A 25,106-nucleotide genomic window follows, 5' to 3' on the forward strand; every position below is an offset into this window, starting at 1 on the left:
TGTTTTAGCTATTGTTTTTCATATTTATTCAGCGTGAACAGTTTGTCAGACAGCTTTTCTTGCAAACAGCAGTAACAACAAAACAGAGACATTCCTAAACAAGAGTGATATTTCATCTGGGTACACTGGATCTTCACAGTTGCCACTAGTGTAAACACAATCCTCTATCCATGCTGGTGGTGGGGTGCTCACTGTAGGGCAAGAAACACAAGAAAGAGAGAAATAATCAACCTGGACTTGGTGGAAAAACCGGTTATTACCAATATGCCATGAAAGCTTCAGTACGGATTCATTACACTCAGTTTGTCATGCTCCATCAGGGGCTATTTAATATCTATCATCTTACAACCTCTCATCACAGACACAGAAAGATGTCCATGCCACATTCCTGCAGCACATCTCCATCTTCATTTACCTGAGTCACGTTCCGCTCATTCTTGTTTCCATGTTTAATAGACAGAGGGGTATTCAAGACGTCCCAGAGGTAAAGACAGACAGAGATCAGCCTCACCTGTGCTGCTTGTCTATATACTGTCTCATTCATGCCTATTGTTATACCAGTGGACTTACAGGTAGAGTCAATTCATGGATGCTTGTGATGCTGTCACAAGATACCCTTCAAGCTGTGATGAACAATGGACTTGGTCTTGTGAAAGAAGCCTTCATCAATTTTTTTCATACAAGCTAACGCAAAAGAAAGTACATTGCTTGTCTCAGGTTGTTACATAACTCAGTTTTCATGTGGTCTGAAGCCAGTATGTTCTCATATGGAGCGAGTTGAATAACAAAAAAAAACTTACCGCATTTAGAACAAGCTTCGTCTTCCACGAGAGATCACTTCAGAAAGAACAAGATGAGGGTTGAGTGCAGCAACTGTTCTCAAACTGCTTGTAACTTAATTACACTTTACAGGAACAATTTAGCATTTAGGGAAATATGCTTAGTCCTTTTTTTTTTTTCTTTCTTTGTCAAGCGTTAGATGAAAAGATTGACCTCTAGTGGGGGAAACAGCTAGCCTGGCTCTGTCCAAAAGTAACAAAATCTGTCGGTGTAAAAACAACATATAGCCATTTTTTGAGGGATTATGTGCCCAACTTGGAAACCTCACAGTGATGACAAGATTTCAGAAAATTACTGCGCCAGCTGAAGAATGAGTCCGGCACATAACTTCCCATATAACCAAGTGTTGTTTTTACACTTCTGTTTTTGCACAGATTAAACAAACTAGTCATAAAAAGTTAATTAGTGAGCTTTAAAGGTGCTGGTAGCCAGATTTTGTTACCTTTGGATCGAGCCAGGCCAGCTGTTTCCCCCATGTTTACAGTCTTTATACTAAACTATGCTGACCGACTTCTGGCTGGAGCTTCATATTCACTGTGCAGACATGGTGGTATCAAAATTCCCATCTAACTTTTAGCCAGAAAGTGATCAAGCCAAAAAGTCGGATTATTCCTTTAACTACAGCAAAACAAAATGTGAAGTTTACAGTTTAGAGGATACTTACCCATACCAGCATTACTTCCTGGACAGGGAACTGAGAAAAGGACAAAATTGAACACAAATCGTACACAAATCATAAGAACAGATTCAAATTCGTGTTATTAATCATTTCCGAGTCTACTTTACGACCCACCTGAGTATGTCCTGGGCTGACAGAAGTTGACTTTGATCCCATCCTGTCCCACTGGTGCCGCCACTACTGTATAGACATCCCCACATGTTTCCTCCTGGATATCACAGTATGTGCTACCGGCAGCTGCGATGCAGGTGTAGTTGGCTCCTGTCCCATACAGCTCTACTGTGTGATTGTGGATCTGAGGGCCCAAAGCGCGCCAGTACACCCTGAGAGAGTTGTTGGCCCGGCGATAGAGCTTGACGCCTGTTGGACAGCAGGGGCCTACAAAAAAGGGAACGGGTTTTGAGTAGTCAAAAAATGTGCTGGAGTTCCTGTTGTGTTTAAATTACATAATAGATTTTGTATATCTACATTTTATCAATTCCATTGTCCCACCATGCACCCCAACCCTCACCAAACACCCTAAAATAGTCATCTTGCCTGTATACATTTTTGTGCATCTGCATATATATGTGCATAAATATTGTTTCTTTTTAGTTTTTCTTTTTCGGCTCATTATCGGCCACCTATGACTGATGGTTACTTCATTTTTTTGAATATTTATACGTGGTTGTCGTGGGCTGTAGTTAATGGCTATTGGTCACCTTTTGATTGACTGACTGACTTGACTAATCAAGTTTTTGTGGATGTGCATATTTTTTCCCTCCACTGGATATATATTCCAAATATACATGCATGTATTTGTCCTCACTGGAAGAGAAGCCATGATATTTGCACGCTGACTTGTGTCCTGTGCCGCTGATAGCTTCCAGGTTGACGCTGTAGTTGGTGCTACAGGTGATGCATCCCATCAGGCAGTGGGTGTCCAGAGTGTGGCATTTAGCTAATCCGCGGGAGGATGTCAGGGTGGTAATATAGGAGCGAGCTCCACCGCCAGGTGACCATGTCACATTGGTCATAGCCTGGGTAACCTGGGTCACATTCACAAACATGGGACAGCACGGACCTTGGGAAGAGGAATACAGAACGATAATCAATACTGGAGCGCATGTGTGTAAAGAGAATATTATAACCTGGCGCAAGTCGTTCTCAATGTTAAAAAAAAGGAAATTTCCACTACCTTCAATATGCCTTATCTTCTGCTCATTTTAGTCAAAAGCGAATGATAGTGTAGTATATAATGCAGTATAGCATTATTACCAATGGGATCAGCATGTACCTCCCCTGTTTTTAGTTGGCACTTGCATGTTTTTATACATTTTGCTGGTGGATTACAGCTTGAATAGTAAAAAAAAAAAAGTCACATTCATATGCTTTAAACCCAATTTGACTTTATCACACAGCTCTCTTAACTTGTGGTTTTGAGCTATAGAAATAAAATTGATTTGACTTGACATCTAATCTTAGTGAAAACCAATCATACTGTCATACCTGTTTCCAAAGGTTTACTGTATCCAGGTAGACTGCGTCCTACAGCTGTGCTGGCCACTGCTGTGACTTCATAGACTGAACCGCAGGGCAGCTGTGTGAGCTCACAGGAGCTGCTTCCTGTCTGGCAAGTGTGTGTGTTATAGCGTCCGATGGCAGTGATGGTATAATTTGTGTTGCCTGTGTTGGGGGTGGTGATGAGGACTCTGTACGTGGAGCTGTTAGTCTGTGTCATATTCAGGATCTCTGGAGAGCACGGAGCTGCAACAACACAGACAGGGAATGGGGGTTGTCATAAATGCAGAATGAGGAATTATTTTAAAGAACTAGTTTGACATTTTAGGAAATATAATTATAGATAAATCAATAAAAAATAAATATAATAAAATTGCATCTATGATGTGAGATGTCACTCTACATCCAACCTCATGTGTTTTAAAATAACCCGGTTGATACCTGTCTCATGTGTGTGTGGCGTGCAGGTGCGGTTGCATCCTCGCAACTCGCTGCAAGGTGTGACTGTCACAGAATAAGCTGTGTTGCACCTCAGGTCTGACAGGGCGCACACTGGTGCTGTGTCGTTACAGTGGATGACGTCATTAGTCTGTTTCGCTGTTGTCTCGTACAGCTCGGCCCCTTTGACCGGTGACCACATGATCTCCAGGGTGTCTGTAGAAACCAGCTTTATGGTAACACCTTGTGGACAACAAGGAACTGGGGGGATGGGGTGGGAGGAGAAATGTAAAAAATAGTTGAGAATAATAATTAACACTGGGCACAGGGCTATACTGGTGGCTTTACATGTTTTCTTGCACCTTCCAGACAGCCATTGTTTTCACTTCATGTCAGTACAGTGTGATTATCAACTTGCAGGGACTCGAAACATAAATCTCCAACTGTACTGTATCTTTGCTTTGAAGAACTGCAACTTTTCATTGCCAGCATTTTGACCTGTATAACTAATAACATGATGGCTCTGTTCCACGTGTCCTAAAAAGCAAAGCCAGTGTGCTTAAAACCAGGGAAGTGGTATTGTGAGAGGAAGTGGCTCGCCAGCATTATTTATTACACCTGTGCTTTTCCACAAGCTTTTAGCCTGTCAAAATATCTGCCATGAAAAGGGAATATTTTTTTCAACAATGCCATGGTGGAGCTTTCAGTGAATCTCCGACATCTGAGACTTTGGAGCCAAAAAGGCTTCAAGTCAAGAGCTATGATGTCAGAAAAAAAACAAACAAACCAGAAACCGTATATTAAAAGAAAAATGGCTGTTCAGCAGCTACATGTGGAATTTAGATGTGAAAGGTTCCTTCTTTGATAAAACAGTCTCTGCGCATGACAAGAAGATATCTTCGTCAAAAGGATAAGTCAGACTTAATGTTGATTGTGATGAACCATGGCCATATCTCAGTTAGGTCTCACATCTGCAACTTGGTTTTCACATGGCAGTGAAAAGCAGCCACTCACACCATGTGTGGTGCTAATAAAAAAGACATTGGCACGCTTTGGGAAACTGTTGCTTGTACCGGAAAGTACACAAAATGTGAAGTTAATAAGCTAGAAATACAAAACCAGTTGTATGGTCATTTGACTTGAAAACAAAAACATGTACTGGTGGTGGTACTACATGTGGGTGCTTCTGTGTGTTGGTCCTACTGGTGGTGTAGTTGCGGACATGTGCGTAAGGGCTGGAGCCAGCCTGGTTGTAGGGGAAGACGGTGGTGAGGTAGGTGTAGCCACACACGCAGAAAAATGGGCAGGTGGTTTCAGTGGTGTTGCATGACTTCTCAGTCCCGTCGTCCCTCTTTATGAAAGCCATGTAGTACTCCACCAGTGGCATCTCATCCCACACCAGCGAGCAGTTGCCTGCCGTGGGCTCCTCCACCCAGATGTTCTCTGGGGGACAGGGGTCTGGCAGAGAAAGATAGATGGAAGTTCGGGGAGAAAAAGAATGGGCCTTTCTTGTTAAAGGAGTAATTCGACATTAAGGGGAAATACACATTTCTTTCTGAAATTTAAAAGACTGACGCCACATTCGTGTTGTTCAGCAAATATGTTACCTCTGTCCAAAGGTAACAAAATCTGTCTACCAGCACCTTTGAACTTATAATTACAGGTTGTATCTTGTCTGGTTACTCCATACAAAAACTTTGTAGAAATGACATGACACGTCTGGTTATGTGCCGGGCTATTTCTTGTAACTTCGGCTTTTGTACAGATTAAACAACATGTTGATTTGTGAGCTTTAGAGGTGATGGTAGGTGGATCTTTTTTAACCTATGGACAGAGCCAGGCTGGCTGTTTCCCCCTATTTATAGTCTTTATGCCAAGCTAAATTAACCAACTGGTGGCTGCAGCTTCATAATTACGCTACAGACATGAGAATGGCATCGATTTTCTCATCTAGCTCTTAGCAAGAAAACTATTTCTCAAAATGTTGATGTAATCTTGGAAACATATAGGATTTTTATGTCTGATATGCCAGATGTATACAAGTATGCTGTATGTGGCCATGGATGTGTCTGATATACCCACATGTAATGTAGTCGGTTGGTTGTGAGGGGCTGCTGGGACCAGCGGTGTTAAAGGCTGTGACAGCGACAGAGTGGTTCTGGCCACACTCTACCGGTATGATGTAACAGTAACTATTAACTGTTGAGGTACAGTTTTGGCCATTAGAAGTCCAAGCCATGTAGTTCTCAGCTCCCTGCACTGGCACCCAGTACACAGCGATTCCAAGGGACCGACCCTGAGTCACCTGGACGTGGGTCACATCTGGGCTTGGAGGACCTGAAAATGAAAGCCAAAAAGAAATACTCTTACCACCAACTTACCAATTTTCTTTTCTTTCACATGTTCATCAACTTCGTTCTTATCGTGTTTACGTGTGATCTGGCAGACAGTGAGGTCATCCCCAGCGCGGCCCTCAGAGTCCCAGGCCGTGCCCTTGATACAGTAGGTAGTCCCTGCTTCAAGGTCATCGAAGGTCACCGTGGTATCAGTGGTGTTCAGCTTGAGGCGGGAGCTGGAGCCCTCTCGGATAATGCAGAGCGTGTAGAGGACAGCGTGCTCAACCGTGGACCAGGTCACAAGGATGGTGTCGTTGCTAGGGGAGGTGGTGTTCAACTTGGGCGCAATCACCACTACAGGCAAGGACAAACAAAGAGTAATGAGGGTCAATGAAAAATGAAATTGAAATGGATAAACACACAGATTTCTTTCTTACTTCTACGCGCTCTTCACCAATTTTTTTTTGTTTTTTTGAAAGAGGTGTGATATGGAAACAATTTCCCTGTGATTATATTACATTTATTTCTCCTCCAGGAAGGGAGACAACCTAGTTCTCATGGCTTCTCTTTTCATACCATGAGAATAGTATAGTGAAGAGGGATGGATACAGTTTCCACCCTCCTGCATTGGCTGCAAAGAGTTGAGACTGTGTGACAATGGGCAATGAAATGACAAGCCGTTATGGCCGGCAGAGTTAGATAACAAGCTATTGTCCTAAACGAACAACAGAAAGGCTGCGTTTCACTCTTCATACGCTGATTACCATCTTGAGTAAACCGCTTCAAATGTGCAGTGTCTGGACAAGTGAAAGTGGAAAGAAATGGTCGTTATTGTTCAATTTTATGGATTATTAGTAAGAATATTATTAGTCTTCATGGTTAAAATCATAACTATGTGTTCAACGAGTGGTGTCAGACCTGCTAAACTAGATCTTTGATCAGCTTTTCAATCTTCTACCTCCAATTTTAATGTTTTAGCGACAGTGTAAATCCGGGTATTTAGGACTCTAGTTTTAGAGTTTTCTCCTGTACCTGTCTTGGCCTTGACAGGGTATGAGGGCTGGCTCCTCCCTCCTGAGTTGACAGACATGACGCTCAGCATGTAGTATGTGTTGGGCTGGAGATGCACCACGGTTCCTGGGGAGCCGCTCACCGGCGTCTCAGAGAAGAAATCATCCGACTCTGCCCTCAGGATGTAGCTGGTTGCCCCGGAAACCTCTGTGAACTCTACAGTGATGCTGTCGCTGTGTTTGGAGTAGGCCTTTATAATGCTGGGCACCTCAGGAGCTGGAGAACAAAAGAAACAAAATAAAATCAGTTACAGTTGATAGATAACAAAATAAAAGCCTTTTAAATCCTACAGTTAGAGTTAAAGTAGGGTCAGAATACTTTTAGGACTGTTTCTCTATTTTTCTAAAATATAATAATATATGATAAATGCAGTCGTGGAATGTAACTGAGTACATTTACTCTACTACTGTACTTCAGTACAAATTCATTTATACTTTTTTTTATATAGTAGAATAGTACTGGCATTTTCTTTTTCTACAACTTTATACTTCTTCTCCACTATATTTAAGTAAGTAATATTTTGCTTTTTATTCCACTACATTTATTTTTATATGCAAATTATGAGAAGATCCTATAAATTAGGATTTTTTTCCCTTTGTTAACTAATCTGTCAATCATTTTCTTAATTTATCAATTAATCATTGATCTATTTAACTTTTAAAAATTGTGAAAAATGTCCATAACAGTGTCCTAAAGCCCAAGGTGACGTCTTCACATGTCTTGTTTTGTCCAACCTTCAGTCCAGTATCCAATGATATTCAGTTTATAATGATAAAGAACAAAGAAACGCAGTTGATCCTCACAGTGGAGATGTCTGAGCCACAGAATGGTTGGTAGGTCATTGAAAAATTGATAATTAATTTAAATCAGAATAGCTGATGTATTGTTTTACAAAAACCACATCACAGTATATAAAGTAGTTAAAAAGAGCTCCTCTTGCATCACTAATAATAATCCAATATTATATAAAAAACAATGACATTGATAGCGGCCATTCTGACTCAAGTAGGAGTACTTTTAGTTTTTATACTTTCAATATATTTAGGTTATAATACCGTGGTAATTTTACTTAAGTAACATTTAGAATGCAGGACTTTTACTTGAAGTCTTTAGCTCAAGTAAAGGATTTGAAAACTTCTTACACTGCTGTATAAATGTGAAATACCTGAAATATTCACATTTCTGTCTCTGTGTATAATAAAGTAATAATAAAGTATCTGAATCTGAATCACCACCAGGAGTCAATTACGTCCTTTACGGTCCTCGCTGTTGTTACTGACCTGTTGTCTCCTCAGTCTTTGCACTGCTGAGGACATTGAGAGCATTGTCCATGGCTTCTAACTGCACAGTGTACAGCGTGTTTGGTGACAGTGAGTTGACTGAGCCCATCACAGAATTACCACTGAACTGAGCAAAGATGGGATATTTTGAGGAGTTCTTGGGTGTTGCTGTGATCTTGTAGGAACTGGCACCTGTGGGGCCCCTCCACTGCACTGTCATGCTCTTAGATGTGACCGTAAAAACTGAAAATGTGATGTCTGAAGGGAACAGAAAAGAAAACAGTGTTGGGATTGATTCAAAAAGACTTATATGTCTTGCTTGAAACACAGTATTTTCATATCCTGAGTAAAAATTTTATTACTGGGGGGACTTTTCATAGTAGTTTGCATTTGAAAATTAAGGCATACATTATTAAAGTTTTGGATCAACATAGAGTGTCTACAGAAAAATGTAAAAGAAGATCACTTACCATTTTGAGCAGCACAAACCTGAAAATGACAAAACATGGTAAATGAATGGATGAAAAGAGGAAATAAGAGAAAGGACCTGAAATCTAGTATTTTCAAGACAAGGACATCATTCCAGGCGTAGCAATCTATTGGTATTTCACATTATATCCTGAGGCAAATTAGGGCCTGTATCATATTCTTGAAGCATGAGAGGCAGCAGGCTGCACATTACCTTCACTCAACACAGATCTCAGGACTGGTCAGAGCAGGTATTTCTTTCAGGTCGGAATGAATTTGTCTATTGAGCAACGTTCGGGCATGCCACACGCACTTGTTGAAAGCAGTGACACTCAAAAGAGCCAGTGTTCATATGTTTCAAAAGTCCTCCAGCTATACACTATTCTTTATCTGGATGTATAAAATATGCACAATATCAAAAATAGGAAAACATGACAACTACCTTACACTGATGATGTTATAATTTTTCTTTGTTAAAGTACTTCAGAGAAAATGAATATATGATGAGAAAATGATCATCTCTTACCTCTGCAAAGGTCAGTAAAAGCAAAACTCTTAGCATCTTTAACTGTGTTGTTCCCATGCCTTCAGCGTTTTTCTGCTGTGCCTGGAGGCGAGATGCTGTTTCTGAAAATGACTTCAGGGAAGCTGCTCAAGCTTAAACTTAACTTTTTTTTTCTCTCTCTCTCTCTCTCCCTTTCTCTCAGATAAAACGACAGGTCCTTTATTGTTTCAGCAAATACCAAAGAGCCCAAAGGCTGTAACTCCTCCCGTCAGGGGTGTTCGGGTGGCCTATCAGAGCGAGAGGAGGAAGCTCACCTGTGATAGATGAGGATGCAGATAAAAACACCTGTGTTGAAAACTTTTAACTTTTTGCTTTTGCAACCATGACCTTAAAATGTTGAAAGTGGTGAAAATTGTTTCCTTTCTTTAAGCCTTAAATATTTTGTATCCACCAAAGAAACCTTGCTAACATCCCAGTAGAGAAAAATGCAGCCTCACACCTTACATAAAAAGATAACTTGATACAAGTGATGACCTGTTTCTGTCGCTGGTGAGTCTGGAAAGACGTTTATGGTCATTGCAAGGTTTCATTCAAACAATATTTGATTTTCTGAAGTTTCTACATCTTGTGGTAGATGAAATTTCTTTTGTGAGCAATTAGCCATTTCATCCTCAATTCTTTATTGCCTGAAAGAAACACATCAGTACACCTTTAAGGTATCATTAATGTAAATATAGATATTATGTTTCGGTTTGGTGTCAATAAAGTAAAACGTTTTCAATTGATAGTGTGTCAGTTGCATGTGAAGACAGTTGCTTATGTGCCCTGGGGTGTACAAAAAACACTTTCTGATGTAGTTACGGTTAATTCATCTGCTTCGGAGTCAACTAAGGCCAATCCTCTTTCACCACAACACTGAGAAACAACTCAAACTAGCAGGAACTAGCTGACTTATGTAACCATATATAGAAAACCTGTTTGGTACATTTGGATAACTGTAAGTCCCTAAAGTATGATATACCACAGGGAACTTAACCATGCTCTATAGAATTACTGTATGTACAGTGCTGTATGCGACTTTTCAGCCAACCTGCTGAATGGTACGGTTAGAATAATAGCTTTTCTATTCCCCGGTGGCCGAGTATCTGCATCAGGTGTGGATTATGAGGATTGGCTGGGAGGATCCCTAAAGATCAGCTATGGACAAACTCTTTTGTGAATAAAGGCCAAAGGAGAAGGCTGTTCATGATATAATCGCCAGTTTCACAGAGTTCAAAGAACAAAAAGTAAGTGTCGGATTTCCCAAATTACCAGTCTAATTGTTTTGTGTACTGATAATGCTACCAGTGTACTTCGATATATGGTAAATGGTGCAAATAATAGTTTTGTATTAATGACTTTTTGAATCACTGATTATTTAGAAAGCCTCAGAAAAAATTAACAAAGAATGATCATTAACCCCGAGTTAAGACTGTGTGCAAGGTAGATGGTCCACCATCACTGACATGGCTGCAGATCACTGTTACAAGCTGTCAACTATTTGTTCTTACCTCAATTTAACAAAATAGATGGGGTTTTTTTTCTCATATGATGAGTTTAACAGTTGATTTTCATCAAGAACACCACAATCCAATTAGGTTTTCCCAACGTCAGTCTGTTATCTGGATATTTTCCCTACTGAACACTTTAAAGAAGTCACTTTGCACAACTACATCATAACTCTGTAGTAATATTTAGTAATAATCTAAAACCAGAAGTTTGGTTTTAGAAATTGGTTATTTTCCTTCTAAACTCTTAAGGACACCCACAGCTGGGATGCTCTTAAGCAAGACACTTGCACCCCCAACGACTTTAGTGGAGCTGCTCAGTGGGACCGGCAGATTACAGTGAGTCTGTGGCCTGTTCCAAGGTGGGAATGAGAGCAGGGTGTGTCAGCTCGCAGCGAAACTATCCTACTTAGAGAAAAGGTTTAAGATAAGCTCTCCTCTATAGAGGAGAACTTAATTAATAAATGAAAAATTAAGAAGTGAAGTGGCAGTGCCAGTGACAAGCTGCCTTTTCTCTGCCTTTTTATACAGACAGTCAGGTCAAATTTTATTTGTCTTCAGAATCACAGGTTTGTCTCAGAGGCCTTAACAGTCTGAACAACATACAAACCCTCTGTACTTTAATCCTTGTCTCAGATAAGAAACACTTAGAGCGATATGTCTACTATGTATATACAAATCATATACGCAGAGCAAAAAGAAGTAGCACGAGTACAATTACAATATGGACAACCTGAGAAAAATGATGCAACGGATTGGATAGTGCTGAGCTACATAAATGTTATTTATTATTAAAAAAATATATATTGTCATCGATATCATGATTAGTGCTGCCGATAATTTGAGGAACAAATTACAAATACATTCGACATGGGTCACTGAAATTGTAACATTCAGACAGCGACCCTGTGTTTTTTCACAGGTTATTAGTATGATGGCCTGATCTGTGGGGTGATACTGTATTTGTGTTGAAGTGTGAGAGATAAACTGCACTGGTTGAGAAGTCACTGTGACTAGTGTCGCCATGTTGATGGTCTAGGGGTTAGTGAACACCTGCTCTTTGAACAATCAGACGGGACAGTTCAGGAATGTTGGTTGGACACATCTCCTTCCCTGACATTTTGTTTAGAACAACAGATAAACTCGACACCCAACAACAAAAACCTGAACACAGCCCGGCAGCAGCACAGGGCCACAAAGCCATCCAGCAGAAACTCAGTAAGAAGACACTGTGTCTCGCCCACAGGGCAGCGGGGATCGGCATTAGAGATATCAAATGAGCACTTTAGCTAAAAGGACAAAAGTTGATACTCACTTGAAGTAAAGGCAGAAAGGGATATTCCCTGAAACGCAATATTACCAATCTGACCTAGATTTAATTTGATTTAACTTTACCTCCATGACCTGTGGCTGCTGTGTGTATTTGAGAGTTTATAGTTTACAAGCAGGTAAAGTAAAGAAAACAAAGAAACGAGCTAGGTGAGATAAGTGTACTGACATGGCGCACTGGGAAAAGATAAAGTTTATCTTTATTACTTCATGTCTGACACTGTACAGTATGACTGACGTTGCCCACTAAAGATCATAGTTTTGATAATCTGCCTCGTTTTGAGTTTTCAGTAATGGAAACATTACTGATAAATCAGATAAGGCTCTAAGCTATATATTGAACTATATTAATCGAATATTGGCCTTCTATCAAATATTGCCCACTAAAGTATATTTAAAAGCATTTGTTTTGGTTATAGTTTACACTGGTAAGAATAAAATTGAGATGCTGGATGATTTTTTCAAAGAATGAAGTGGCCTAAAGACACTCAGTATAAACAAAATACTGTCAATCAACAAAAACATTAATTTGCTTTAAAAAATCCCAAAACCTGACAACATATAGGTAGGTTTAGAAAATCAACATTTTATTTGTACAATATTATTCAGGCGATTTCAGGCTTTTCTGCCTATCATAAATATACAATCAAGTACAAAAGCAAACAGGTCCGTAATTATCTCAAAATCAGAGATATTCCCTTATTATCCGACAAAGCTTTATCAGGCATCATTTATCATAGGGACTTGCATATTGTTGATTACTGGGTAAACTCATCTGTATCCTGGGTGTTATCATGCACGGTGTTTCCTGCCCCCTACTGGCTGCATGTTGTGCAGTTTCCTGTAGAGTTGAGCTTTGGCCAGGTCAGCTGACAGTCTCTTGGCCATCCGGTCGGTGGTCCTCTTCATAATGCGTGCGGCTTCGATAGCCTGGTCCAGAGTCCTGTTCATTTCTTCCTCCTAGAGGAACAGCAGCAAACGTTCCAATGAGCTGAACAACATGTATATATTTCACAGCAACCACTGATTGCGTGCTCTTGAGATACACAGCAGGTGTTCTTGTACAAAAAAAAAATGTCACACTATTCAGCAGACATGCATGTGGAAAGATGAGACATCTCACCTTGCTCCCTCTGCGTCTGCCTGTCCTGCTGGCAGTCTTTGAGGGCACTGAGACAGGGGACAGTGTCCGCTGGAAGTACACGTTGCTGGGCAGGAGTGCCGTGTCTGACTGGGTGAATCGTTTTCTGTGATGGGACGTGGACTGCAGCGACAGCTCCCTCACTTTATAGCTGGATTTGAGGACAGATAGTGAGAAAGAATGATTCCAGTTTTAAAGAAAAATGTAATTCAATAACTTTATTTGGGAAAGTGCAGATAAATATCTGTCTGCTTTCAGCGAGTGATGTGTTACATGAGACACCAGCAGCCTACCTGGCAGGTAGGCTGCTGGAAGAGCCGTAGCTGACCTGGAGGAGCGGCTTCTGGAGAGATGGAGAGGAAAGAAGAGACCACCTCTCCTTGGAGTAAAAACTCTCCGTGACGGCTGATGAGAGAAGTACTACAATATGTACACGACTAATACACAATACTGCACATATTTACAACCCTGTTTTTGTTAAGTTACAATATTATTACAGGCACACTATTCTCCCAACTGACAAGAAAAACTGTTATAAAAATAGTTAGTGTATAAAACTGATCGTTAGTCCGTCATATTGCTATAGTGATAATGGTGATGGCAATAATGATGATTTGTGTCATGCAGCAAAAAATCCAAGCTTCGACATTTTGTATTGGTGCTTGGGTTCTTGCTATTTGTTTTGCTGCTGCTTCTCAGGTGCATTTGTCCAATACAGACTCACAATGAAACCAAAATGTTGAAATTCTAATTCTATTCTCTTTGCTTGGCATGGCTGTCAGAAGCTCCCCCTTCCCCTCCTTTTAGAATGGAGCTGGTCAAACCAGAGGTTTTCACCGAGCAGTTTCTTTCTGTCCGTAAGGGAGTAAAATGTGTCTTTTTCCCACTTTGACCCACTTTGGACAGAACATACTCTCGTAAATTATATGATAAGTATATGATAAAAATGCAGAATGTAATGTACTGTGAAATATAATTGTGGCCCTGACCTCTGTTGGACAGCAGTGTCCCCTGAGGTTCAACGTGAAACTCAGGTCCAGAGCGTGCACTGCTGCATCTTCTGCTCCCTACAGGTGAATTATGGAACTGCGACATGATCTCAGAGCCTGCTGTATCACCACTGTCTGTACCTTGGGATCAGATGAACAAACTCATAATGGATGCTGTAAGAATTAACTACCTACAAAGAGGTAGAGACACACTTGTGATGATAGTGGAGTACCTTTGCTCTTGCTGGGGTCCATGTCTGAAGAAATCCAGTCTTCTATTCTTGCTGGACTGAAAATAAGATTACTATTACTATAAGATTATTATTATTACTATTATTATCCAGTAATGAATAAATGTAAATATCATTCTGATTAAATCTAACAAAAATACAACCTAACAATGTCCTTTCTATTCATCCACTGCCCAACAGGATCAGGTTCACCTGTTACAGGCTGGTCTTAGGTGAGTCCTGGGTCTTGTTTTAGACCTGCACTCCTGACGATCCTGTCTGTATTTGGAGGTGAGATAATCCATCTTCTGTGCTAGGTGAGGCAGCTGGACTAAGCCCTCCTCCAGGTCCTTCTTCAGCCTGGACACCTCTGACTGCAAGGCCATGATAGCCTCACTAAACACACATGAACACACAAACAGACAGACACAGATACCCAGATGTTCACTGTGTAAACAGGCAAGAAGAAGAGAGGATGATTAAATCTTTATTTACATTTGTGAAACAAATGCTTAAAGTTCTGGTTTTCAGCAGTGCAGCAGTTAGCCACCAGCACAGCTTACCCCACAGGAAATACTGACCTGTTACAAGAGCAGGAATACCCATGGTTGCGTCTCTCTTCTGTATCCATGGTGGTGCTGAGTGCTGGCTCAGAAATGTGGTGATGGAGCTGTGCAGGCAGGGTGGGACCAGATCCTGTTCAGTAAGCGGTGGAAAAGCCCTTAATATTTCAGTATTGACCAGCTATGATGAAAAAAACACAGAACTTTTTCAGGGAGACGAAGAATCACATTGTGATTGCATGACAAGGGTTTGCTCACCCTGTAGCCCGACCGTAGGCTCCTTCGTGGTGCTCTCCACCCACAGATCCACTGCAGATGCTGCACCACAGTACTGTGTTTGGACCGATGGGTGGGCGCTGGCCCAACGCTGGCTGTGCAGAGAGGCTGAATGGATGGCTGTCTGCAGGTTGGAGCAGGAGCCCTCACTGTCTGAGCTACTTAAACCATTATTATGGAACTGCACACTGGGATAGGACAGATCCAACTTTAGTTATTCCACCAGGACACAAGCGATGTCTAAACAGGGACTGTGGATCAGTCAGTGAATCAGCATTTATATAGATTTGTACCTGTCTGTGAGCAGATTTGGTTGAAATGATCCAGAGGCTGACTGATTCAAGTAAGAGCTCCCAAATCCACTGTCTGTCTCTGGGCTCACAATCCTCTGCACCCCAGAAAACACAACATCAGCTAAAATAAAGTAAAGCCTATGCATCCTAAACACCACTGCAATTTAAACAGCATCCCTGAAAACCCGTTGCATGACAAACCTTCAACCATATTCTACGTTTGAAGCTCAGAAGAGACCACAATTGTCAAACAAACTGACTATTATCTGTGACTGACCTGTGATGCACATTGGGTGTTGAGAGGAGGCTCTGAGAGGCTGCGGGAGTCTGAGTCTCTGGGTGCATCAGAGGAAAAGGGGACCTCCACAGCCAGACTCACACAGTCAGCCAGATCACATTCACCCTCTGGTATAAGGACACTATCCAGGGTGCAACAACTGCGGCAACAAAAACAATAATGATATTTAGAGCTAGTTAATGACAAATAGTATTGCTTTCAGTGGTATTTTAACAGCGTTTTATAATATTTCCTCTTGGCACAGAGGATGCTTCCTATTTCTATATTGACAACACATATCCAAAAGTAGCTCACTCACACTGTGAGAGGATTACAAGACGGTTTACTCATATGAGCCATAAATTATTTAAGAGCAAACCAGAATAGAAGAACCACAACAGAGAGTCAATCAAATCACACTTAGCTCTTTTCTAAGGTTAGGTAGACTTTAATATCACAACACTGACCTTTCAGGTGTCCACTCCCTCTGCCTTGAGATTGAGCTGGTTCCACTTAGGTATGCTAAGATGTTACCATGATGTATCCCCTCTGACAAGACAGAGCTATCCTCCTCCTCGTTGCCCTCTCCGTCCACAGCTATCTGGATGTCCAGTCCCTCCAGAGACCCCTTTGAGCTGCTGACACAGGACAGTGAAAAAAAACCTGCTCACACAGACCCAAACACTCTGTTCGCTATGCACGTTGGAACCTAACGCCAACTGTGCCTGAAACACGATCTGCCCACAGGAGGGCTGAGAACGTGCCTATTATTTGAGCACAAACACACGCACAAGCAACACTCAAATCATCAATAGATGGACACAATAGTGACAGTGGAACATGCACAACAGTGGTGTGTTATAAGTATATATCCTAACCAGGATAACTGGATAACTTCTTTAATTTAATCAAAAAGAAATGTTGTTTTTTTTCTTCTGGAGTCTAATAGGTACCGTGAATGGCAGCTGTTATATCCAGTATTTTTCAGTAGAGAGTCAGTGGTTATGAGCTCACTGCTTTGTGGCAATCCACCATCTCCATGGACCTCACTGGCCTCCTCCACTTCCTCTTCTTTTTCTTCCTCTTTCCATGTCTCCATCTTACAGCTCACAGTGGAAAAACATGCACATGAACCCTGAAACATGAAACCCAGGCAGTTCATTTGCAGATAGTGTTATCTTACATACACACTCAGCATTTCCTCCAGGAGAAAATTTGTCACAAATGAAGGTGCAGGGTGTGGATACAAATAAGGTTCCACTAAGTTTCCAAGCAAAGCAGGCTGCATTCATATAAGTTAAATATATAAAATGGTTTGTCAGTGTCAGCAAAGGGGTTTGGTCATAAACCGAAATATATGTAATTTTGAACTGATTTTGGTACTAGATAACCAAAATTAACACAATTCATCCTGTTGGGGACATATATTTCTGCAACAAACTTTGTGGCAATTCATCCAACAGTTATCAGAATATTTCATTCTGAACTGAAAATATCAACCTTCTAAAAGAAAAGTCAGGCTATCAAGTCCTTAGGGTTCATGGACAGGAAACTGTAATGTCTGTACAAAGTTTGGTGCCAATCCATGAAGGAGATGTGGGGATACAGTATTTCAGTTGATATTTGAAAACTTAATTTGCTGGTGGCTCTAGGTAAAAGTAAGGGGAGCATCAAAGTCATTAAGATTCATACTAACCGAGCAACAAGGCCATTCCTGCTAGTGTGGCTTAAAATCTCTAAAATAGCTACGGTTAATTTTTCAGAAAAAGTGTAAAGCAGGAAATAGGAAACTGTAGTATTAGAGCAAAACTGAAATGAAAGACATATAAAGTAGGCAGTTAAAAGGTATAAATGACATTTCTGTTGGTTATGAGTGGTCAACCCAAGCGCAAAATTATCCTTCACAAATTCTGTCAGATATTGTGTTATAGTATACTGTATAATCACTGCACAGCAATGTTGTGAATGATTATTTACATTACTGACTTATTATACTTAGATTTTAATCTGTGAGCCACTGCCATTCCACAGTTTGTAATGATATCATAATATGTAACATGTAATGTGTTTGAATTCTGCAGGAGTGCATACAGCCTTGCAGAAGTTTAGTATCAGCCATTCCACAAAGGAAAAAACACAGGTCTTCATTACAAACAGTGTGTTATTACAGTGTGTAAGACAAGGTGTCATTAGGCTATTAGTGGAGACAAGCATTTTCACTGACACAACTAGAATATCAGAAAATGGATCCCTTGAGGAGCCACAAGATCACCCTGGACCTCTTTGAAATGTATGAGAATGAGTTCAGTGTCCTCTGCAGCGACCACAACACCCTCAGGCTGGAAAAGGCAGCAATAAAACAGTACTGCAAAAACCAGCTTGCAGCGGAGAGGAAGAAAAAATTGGTCCTGAGTCAAGAAACTGACAAACTGACGAAAAAGCCTCAGAGGGTTACCTCCATGAGTGCCGACGAGGTGACCAATGTGAAGGAGTCCTTACTTACAAACCATTTGCTCAATGCTGAGCTTAAAACAAAGGTGGAAGGCCCCCACCAGCAAATTCAGTAGCAGAACCAGATCCTTCGGAAGGAAAAGGAATTAAGAGCCCAGGCAGCGGTAGAGAAAGTTGAAGTAGTCAAGGTGGCAGAGGCCCTTTGCAAAGAAGTAGAGGGTATTAGGGAATTTTCTATTGGGTTAAACAGGTCAAGCATTGGCCTTGAAGTCTCAGGAGAAACAGCAGCAAATCTTTCTGAAAGGCCCACTGTCTTCTCTCCTTGAGATGTTGGGCAGCTGTCTGAGGCTATCTGGGGAAAAACAGAGCCATTCTGATAAAAGTAAAGCAGAATTGTTGTAGTAGCCAAGGTCAAAGGAGATGGCTGTTTTTACCTGCCTAGACGCCAGAGAATCGGGTCTGATAGAATCCATGGGTACAGCCAGATAACTGTGGCTCCAGATCAGGATGCGCTGACGTTATACGGAAGGCTACATGCAAAGTGATCTGAACTAACACAGGTAAAAACATTTCCCGGTTTACAGAATAGCGAACCAGTAGACTAACTCCACATACTGTGGAGGCATTGAGCTTGATCATGTCTGGGCGTAAAGTATTCTCAGCATAAACTGTAAGGGTTAAAAGACTGAGCGCAGGGGACTGAGCTTCAGAATGGAGACGGCATCATGCATATAAACTTGTATTGATAATTTCTCCAATGTCCTTGGCCAAGCTTCAATAAATATTTTCAGCATAAGACATCTTGTGCTCCTGAACACTTTCTTCACTGACAAGTTCACCAATAATCAGCAAAATCTCCACAATAGAGGGTTCGCAAAGGGTCATAAAGGTTTCAAAGGAGTGCTTCAATAATGCCCTGCAGAAGCTCAACACAGTGGAGAAGAGCACTGAGGATATGGCCAGGAGGTACATGGTAGAGAAGAAGAAGAGGGATTGTCTCCTAAAGGAAACTGTGGAGCTGCTCCAGAGGCAAAGCAACCTGAGGGAATAGGACAAGACAGGCAGCCTAAGGGACTTCGAGATCCTGGAGGTTCTTTGCCAAGAATCGGTGAAGCTCCAAAAAGGTCTCGAAGGAATGTGTAGCTGAAAGGCAGACTCTTGCCACCAGGCTGGAAATGGAAGAAAAGAAGCAGAAAGGTCTTTGCCGTGACATATTATTGCTCATTCAAATGTTGGATAAGGAGACGGAGCTGAGGGCCCGGGCAGAAACGGAGAAGCTTGAGGCCATTGAGGTCGGACAGGCACCATACTGAGCACAGATCTGCCCTGAATGGAGATCCCCTCCATTCTGTCTTTCTTCAGTCTTGTTTTTCTTTGATAAAAAAATATGTCAGAAATTTGAAATAATATAGGGGCTGCATAGTTTTTTGTAGGAAAGTGTAGTATTAATGTCACCAAAGTTAAGGTTTTGCAAAGTAGAGAGAAAAAAATAAACAATAGTTGTATTTGATCTAGTTATTTTTATATGATTTTAAAGTATAAATGAGCATGTACATATAGTAACATAAGTTAATTTGTGTCTACTAAATGTGAGTTTATTATATTATTCTCTTGTATCAGCTAGAGTATCAGTGTTATAGCATAAGGACTGTGGGTCCGTGTGAAAAGGGGACCCCCTTCAAAGCCTTGTATAATATTCCTATAATATCCACGTTAACATATATCTTTTTGTTTTTCATTTCTAACATTAATGCAATATTTTAAAAAATGTAAGTTACATGTGTCCAACAGTTTTTTGAGACATTTCATACAAAGCCAAAAATGTGAATTTCATGGCACTAAAGAAAAAATTAGGGACCACCATCGATGTCTGAAATAAATTTCATGCCAGTTAGTCCAATATTTGTTGAGATATTTGACTGTGGACCAAGTGGTGGACTGACATGCTAATGCCTAGAGCTCAGCCGCTAGAGTGGTAAAAAAAACTGTGAAGGTAAGCGAGCATTGGGGAGTTAGTGGGTGTGTCTGTGAGTTGGTTACCTCATGCAGGGATGGTGGAGGTGAGGGTGTGGGCATGCAGAGAGGACTGGCCTCCACGTGTAGCATCTCTTTCATGGGTGTGGGAGTGGAGGATGAGTGGGGCGGAGAAATCTGCTCACACACGTTTTTGTCTATCGTCTCCTTTATGTCATCAAGGTGCATCCCTATTCTGAATATATCTCCCTCTACCAGCCTGAACATGTGTCAACACACACAAACACACACACATAAATATGCATACACATGAATGGATACATTAACATGATACTGACGTATTTACATGGGTGCAATAGCGAGGTCTCTATAACCTGTCTGGGTCAAAGGTGCCAGTGTTCCTGGACAGACCCATGTAGTTCTGCATCTCCAGAGCTCTGTGCTCCTCCTTCTTACTCATGTATTTCCTCTCCAGTTGGTCCTGTGCCTCCATCATGCTCCTCAACATCTGACAAAGGACAAATTTCACATTTATGCACATGCAGAAGAAGAAAAGGAACTATATAATTATAAAAAAAAGAGAGTGCACCTGAAACAAATACTAACAGTCAAAACGTTCTAATTTTATATATCTTATTTTCTATATTACATATAGGGTACTTCATGTAGGATGTAAATCGTTTTTACCATTTGCTGTTCTGCTGTGCTCACCGACATGTTGCTTACATTCACTTTGAATTCTTCCACCTGAGTAGAAGAAGGTTTGTTAATTGATCTAGGTGTATTTTTTCAATGTTTTATTTAACGGTAGCTTGGTAATATCTTCAGACTTACCTTCTGCATGAACGGGCTGATGATGTCTCTCAGCTCAGCAGTCATTCTTTCCCCATCATTGGGACCCTCTTCAGGCTGGCTGGAGGAAACTGTGTTTACCTCCTTAATGATCCCCTGGGGGGCTGTTCCTCCTATTTCACCAAAGTTTTCTGAAAACATTGGACTATTTATTCTTATCTTTATTTACGTAATCAGTGTACTTGATGAACAAAGTATGCATACCTAATATTTTGTATACTTTCAGTGCACAGATGTAAAGAATTTGTTATTTTGTATTTTATGAAGAATTAAAACTTGCACATGATGCAGACAGTTACTGATGATCTTGTGATTTGAAAATATGATATAGAAATTAAAAGTGAAATATTTAAGTGTGGTCAGGTTGTCCAGTTTACACTCATTGTTTCCCGCCTAATTAAAGCTCCAAAAACAGAGTAAAGATGTTTGTGTAACTAGAATAGTGTCATTTGACTCCATTTGTCTCTATAGAAACCAGTTGCACTTCACTGCATAATTTGCAGGTAGAGAAGCTGAGCGATGACCCGTCATAATATCAGATGTCAAACACAGCGATGTACCTGATGGGGGAGGGTGAGGAGCCAAGGATCCAAGATGGCTTCCCTCCACTAAGTTTCTCTGATGATCATCATCATACTCTGAACAAAGCATTAGTTCTGAGAAGCGCTGAGTCTGCAAAAAAAGTTCCATAAATTTGCAACTTGCATTGAAGATCTGACTTTTAACTTATTTTGGTTTCTCAAACTCCTGCATGGTTTAGGTTCTACTTACACTGGTTCCTAGTCTCATTTGATCAATAAGGTTCTCTGCCTCAGCATATTTGGTTAGTAATTTGTCATATTCAGCCTAAAGAAATGAGGAACAAGTTAAATATTAGTCCTATGTCCAAAAGCACAGCATTCACATATTCGTTATATGAGGAAATTAAAGCAAAAGAAAACAAAAGGTGCAGATGCAGGTGCACTGTGAAGAGTAAATTCTTGAGCTTTTCTACCTGCAGGTGATGAACCAGTGCTGGAGGAGTCTGTTTCTCCTCATCTTTGAAGACATAATTCTTCTCTGATGGCTGGACTGAATCCTCCAGGACTCTGCTGATCACCTCTAACATACCAGGAGAGGACTGGGCTCTGTGCATGGTGCTGGGGCCCTGAGGAACAGGTCTGACAGGTCCACTTAGAGCTTTGGGGATTTTTATCTTGGGGGCAACCTTGGAGAAGTCAGGGAGGGGGTAATGGACTTGGCCTTGGCCATACTTCATCTCGCTGAAGGACCTGGTGCGCACAAGCAGGACTCTCTGAAGCTGATCCTCCTCTTCAGACCTCTCCTGCTTCACTACATCTACAGCACTGCTATCCCCACTGCTATGGTTTGAGTCTATCCTTGCACAGCTGGATGCAATGCTGTCAGCAGCAGAGGTGACATTATCAATTTTCCCTCCGGCCTCTTCCTCTAAACTTGAATTTTTTGATGCATTATGACTGCTTTCATTAGTCCTGCCAGAGAAGAAACTCTGATCAATCTCAGAATTACAAGCAAAGTTCTCTGAGTGGTTACTACTAACTGTTGTGCTGTCGTGTGTTGGCGCCCAGCTCAAAACAGTGTCGTCCCTGCTCTCCAGTAGGGACACCTCCGGCAGGGTCTCTGCCTCGATCAGCCTTCCTGGCCGCAGCAACTCTTCTTGGGAGAAATGTCGCAGCAACAACTGGTTAATGTTTGCAGGACTAGGGCATGGTGGGACGTTGGCAACCTCTTGTGACAAAGTTGCTGGTTTCTCAGCATTATCCCAAACAGAAACCAAACTACCATTGGTATCATCTCTATCTGTTGTATTCAACTCAAGCAGACCAGGAACATCGGGACTTGCATGAACAGTTTCTCTTCCATCAGAGCTCACGTTGCCCTCAGAGCTAGCTGTCGGGTTGAAGTAGGGGTTTCCCAGGTCTCCATCATAAGGTAGGTCCTCCTGATCCTCGTCACTGGTATTTTGCCCTGGGTCCTCACACCCCCGCTTTAAGGGTGGCTCATCTTGCATGGTGTTGAGTCTTTGGGCAGACACATGCAATAGGCTGCTCTTGGTCTCGTTCTCTACCACCCTCTCACTTTGACTGCTCACAATACTGGACTCTGAGGAGGTGTCATCCAAGGCTGACAGCTCTGCGCTCCCTGCAAATTCAAGAACACCCACAAAACCAATGCCCAATTACAGGGTCGCATGTGTTAATTAACTTAAGACTAATCTTTTCCATTACTTTTTAAAGACTGTCCACCATTAATAATGAGAGCTCAAACTTACTCTCTGACTCTGCCATCAAAGTCTTTTCCTCTCTTTAAATTTATGTCTAGGCCTACATTCACAGATTGTTGTTAAATACTACATATGTAATAACACAGACAGTGTTATATATAGTTCAGTACAGTCAGTGTAGATCAAAACACTAAGTAGACAAATACACACTGTAGTGAATCCAGGACTTACCACTGAGATGGATACTGGCATCTGAGGCAGCAGACTGTTCCTGCGAGAGATGTAAAGCTAAAGAACTCTCCAAATCACTGAAGTGGAGACTTTCATCCTCACTTAGGTCGACAAAGATGCTCTGCTGGATGCACTTCTCCCACAGCACAGTGGGTCCCTGAAGATCCTCATCAAACCCCTCTGGATCTCCCTCCATGGACACTTTCTCTGTAGAAGAAAATGTAAGTGGACAAGAGGATGGAGTACCTGTTCATCACTTAGCAACACACCTTGTGAGCTGACAACATTGGATCAAAATGTGCTAAGCTCTCAATTATTCAACAATCAATACATTGTGTGGGCAGAGGTTCGCATGAAATATTGTGAGTGTGTGAGGTGTTCGTGTGAATGATGTTTATGGGTGAAAGAATTTGCGTGTGTGGGAGAGACAGTGGTGAAGAAAGTATTGAGATCTTTTACTTCAATAGGAGTAGAAATTTCACAATATGAAAATATTCCATTACAAATAAAAGACCTGCATTTCATATCTTCATTAAGTAAAAAGTATTAGAATCTATCCGTGGTAAGAGAACTAATTCTGCAACATGATGGTGTTATAAAGTTTCTGTTTGGTCATTTAACAGTGCATCATGTTTTGTAAGCTGATGTGTTTTGCATGCAAAATCATAATGTGTATAGTCAAAATCTGTAAATATAGTAACTACATCTGTCAAAGAAATGTCGCGAGGTAAAAAGTACAATATTCGCTTCTGAAGTGGGGTACCCTATGTATAAAGTGGCAGAAAGTGCTCAAGTACACTACATTTACCTCAAAATTGTACTTAAGTGCAGTATTTGAGTACATGCGCTTAGTTGGTGAAGGCTCTTTGGTATTACAAGAAAGTAAGATGTCCTTCTACACTGCAAAGCCTAATTTATGCAGTCTCAAAACAGTTTCTCTACTTCAAGTCTGTAATAAAACTGTCGGTCTCATGTTGCCATATATTGGTGGTGGCGGTAACTTACTCTGGTTGTGACTCCTTCAGCGCCGCGACGTTAGCGTCGAGTTGATCCGCTCCACAGCCGTGCTCTTGCCTGACACAATCTTCAAACTAGGTACAGTGTTTTTTTTTTTTGCCTCTGTCCTTCGGCAGACACATGGTTTCTCGGCCAGGTTTAGTTTCTGTGGCATCATTAATAATGTACCGGGCAGCGCTGAACGTCTGGAGCCGGACTGGCAGCGTACAGGTGGAGTCTGGTTGCTAGGTAACGGTGGTGAGAAATTAGTACATTCAGGGTCCATTAAGTTTTTAGCATTGATATGCAGTTCTTTTAAAATTCATATATTTCACGGATTTACAATACAATTGAAATTCGTTATAATTTATATTTTGCCATTGTGAGAATTGAGTTCGTCAGCAGACTTTCTTGTTTCTCCTTCTGAATCAGTCCATACATTACATCAACATGTGACCTGAGTTCCACATTATCTTGCTTAAACCACTCTCCCATTTGTGTCCATTATAATTGAGTGACAACAAGAAAAGAAAATATGCTTTTTAGTTTCAGTATCTGTATTGCACAGAACAGACATTACTTTCAAAAATGAATC

General features: G+C 41.1%; 1 protein-coding gene and 1 pseudogene across 1 annotated transcript; both read right to left on the reverse strand.

The window, feature by feature from the left end:
- Window positions 1-805: 805 nt before the first annotated feature.
- Window positions 806-9,195, reverse strand: fndc7a (fibronectin type III domain containing 7a). The gene is made up of 13 exons (XM_040143751.1): window positions 9,139-9,195; window positions 8,615-8,633; window positions 8,145-8,402; window positions 6,826-7,080; window positions 5,890-6,147; window positions 5,540-5,794; window positions 4,661-4,915; window positions 3,461-3,718; window positions 3,008-3,265; window positions 2,328-2,582; window positions 1,634-1,897; window positions 1,505-1,534; window positions 806-837 (listed from the first exon to the last, which is right to left on the reverse strand). The coding sequence occupies exons 1-13, from the start codon at window positions 9,193-9,195 to the stop codon at window positions 806-808; spliced, it is 2,454 nt and encodes an 817-aa protein (XP_039999685.1).
- A 3,480-nt stretch (window positions 9,196-12,675) lies between these two features.
- LOC120798779 lies at window positions 12,676-23,711 on the reverse strand (annotated as a pseudogene).
- Between the last annotated feature and the right edge of the window lie 1,395 nt (window positions 23,712-25,106).

Source organism: Xiphias gladius, chromosome 14, assembly GCF_016859285.1.
Source record: "Xiphias gladius isolate SHS-SW01 ecotype Sanya breed wild chromosome 14, ASM1685928v1, whole genome shotgun sequence".
Taxonomy (NCBI): domain Eukaryota; kingdom Metazoa; phylum Chordata; class Actinopteri; order Istiophoriformes; family Xiphiidae; genus Xiphias; species Xiphias gladius.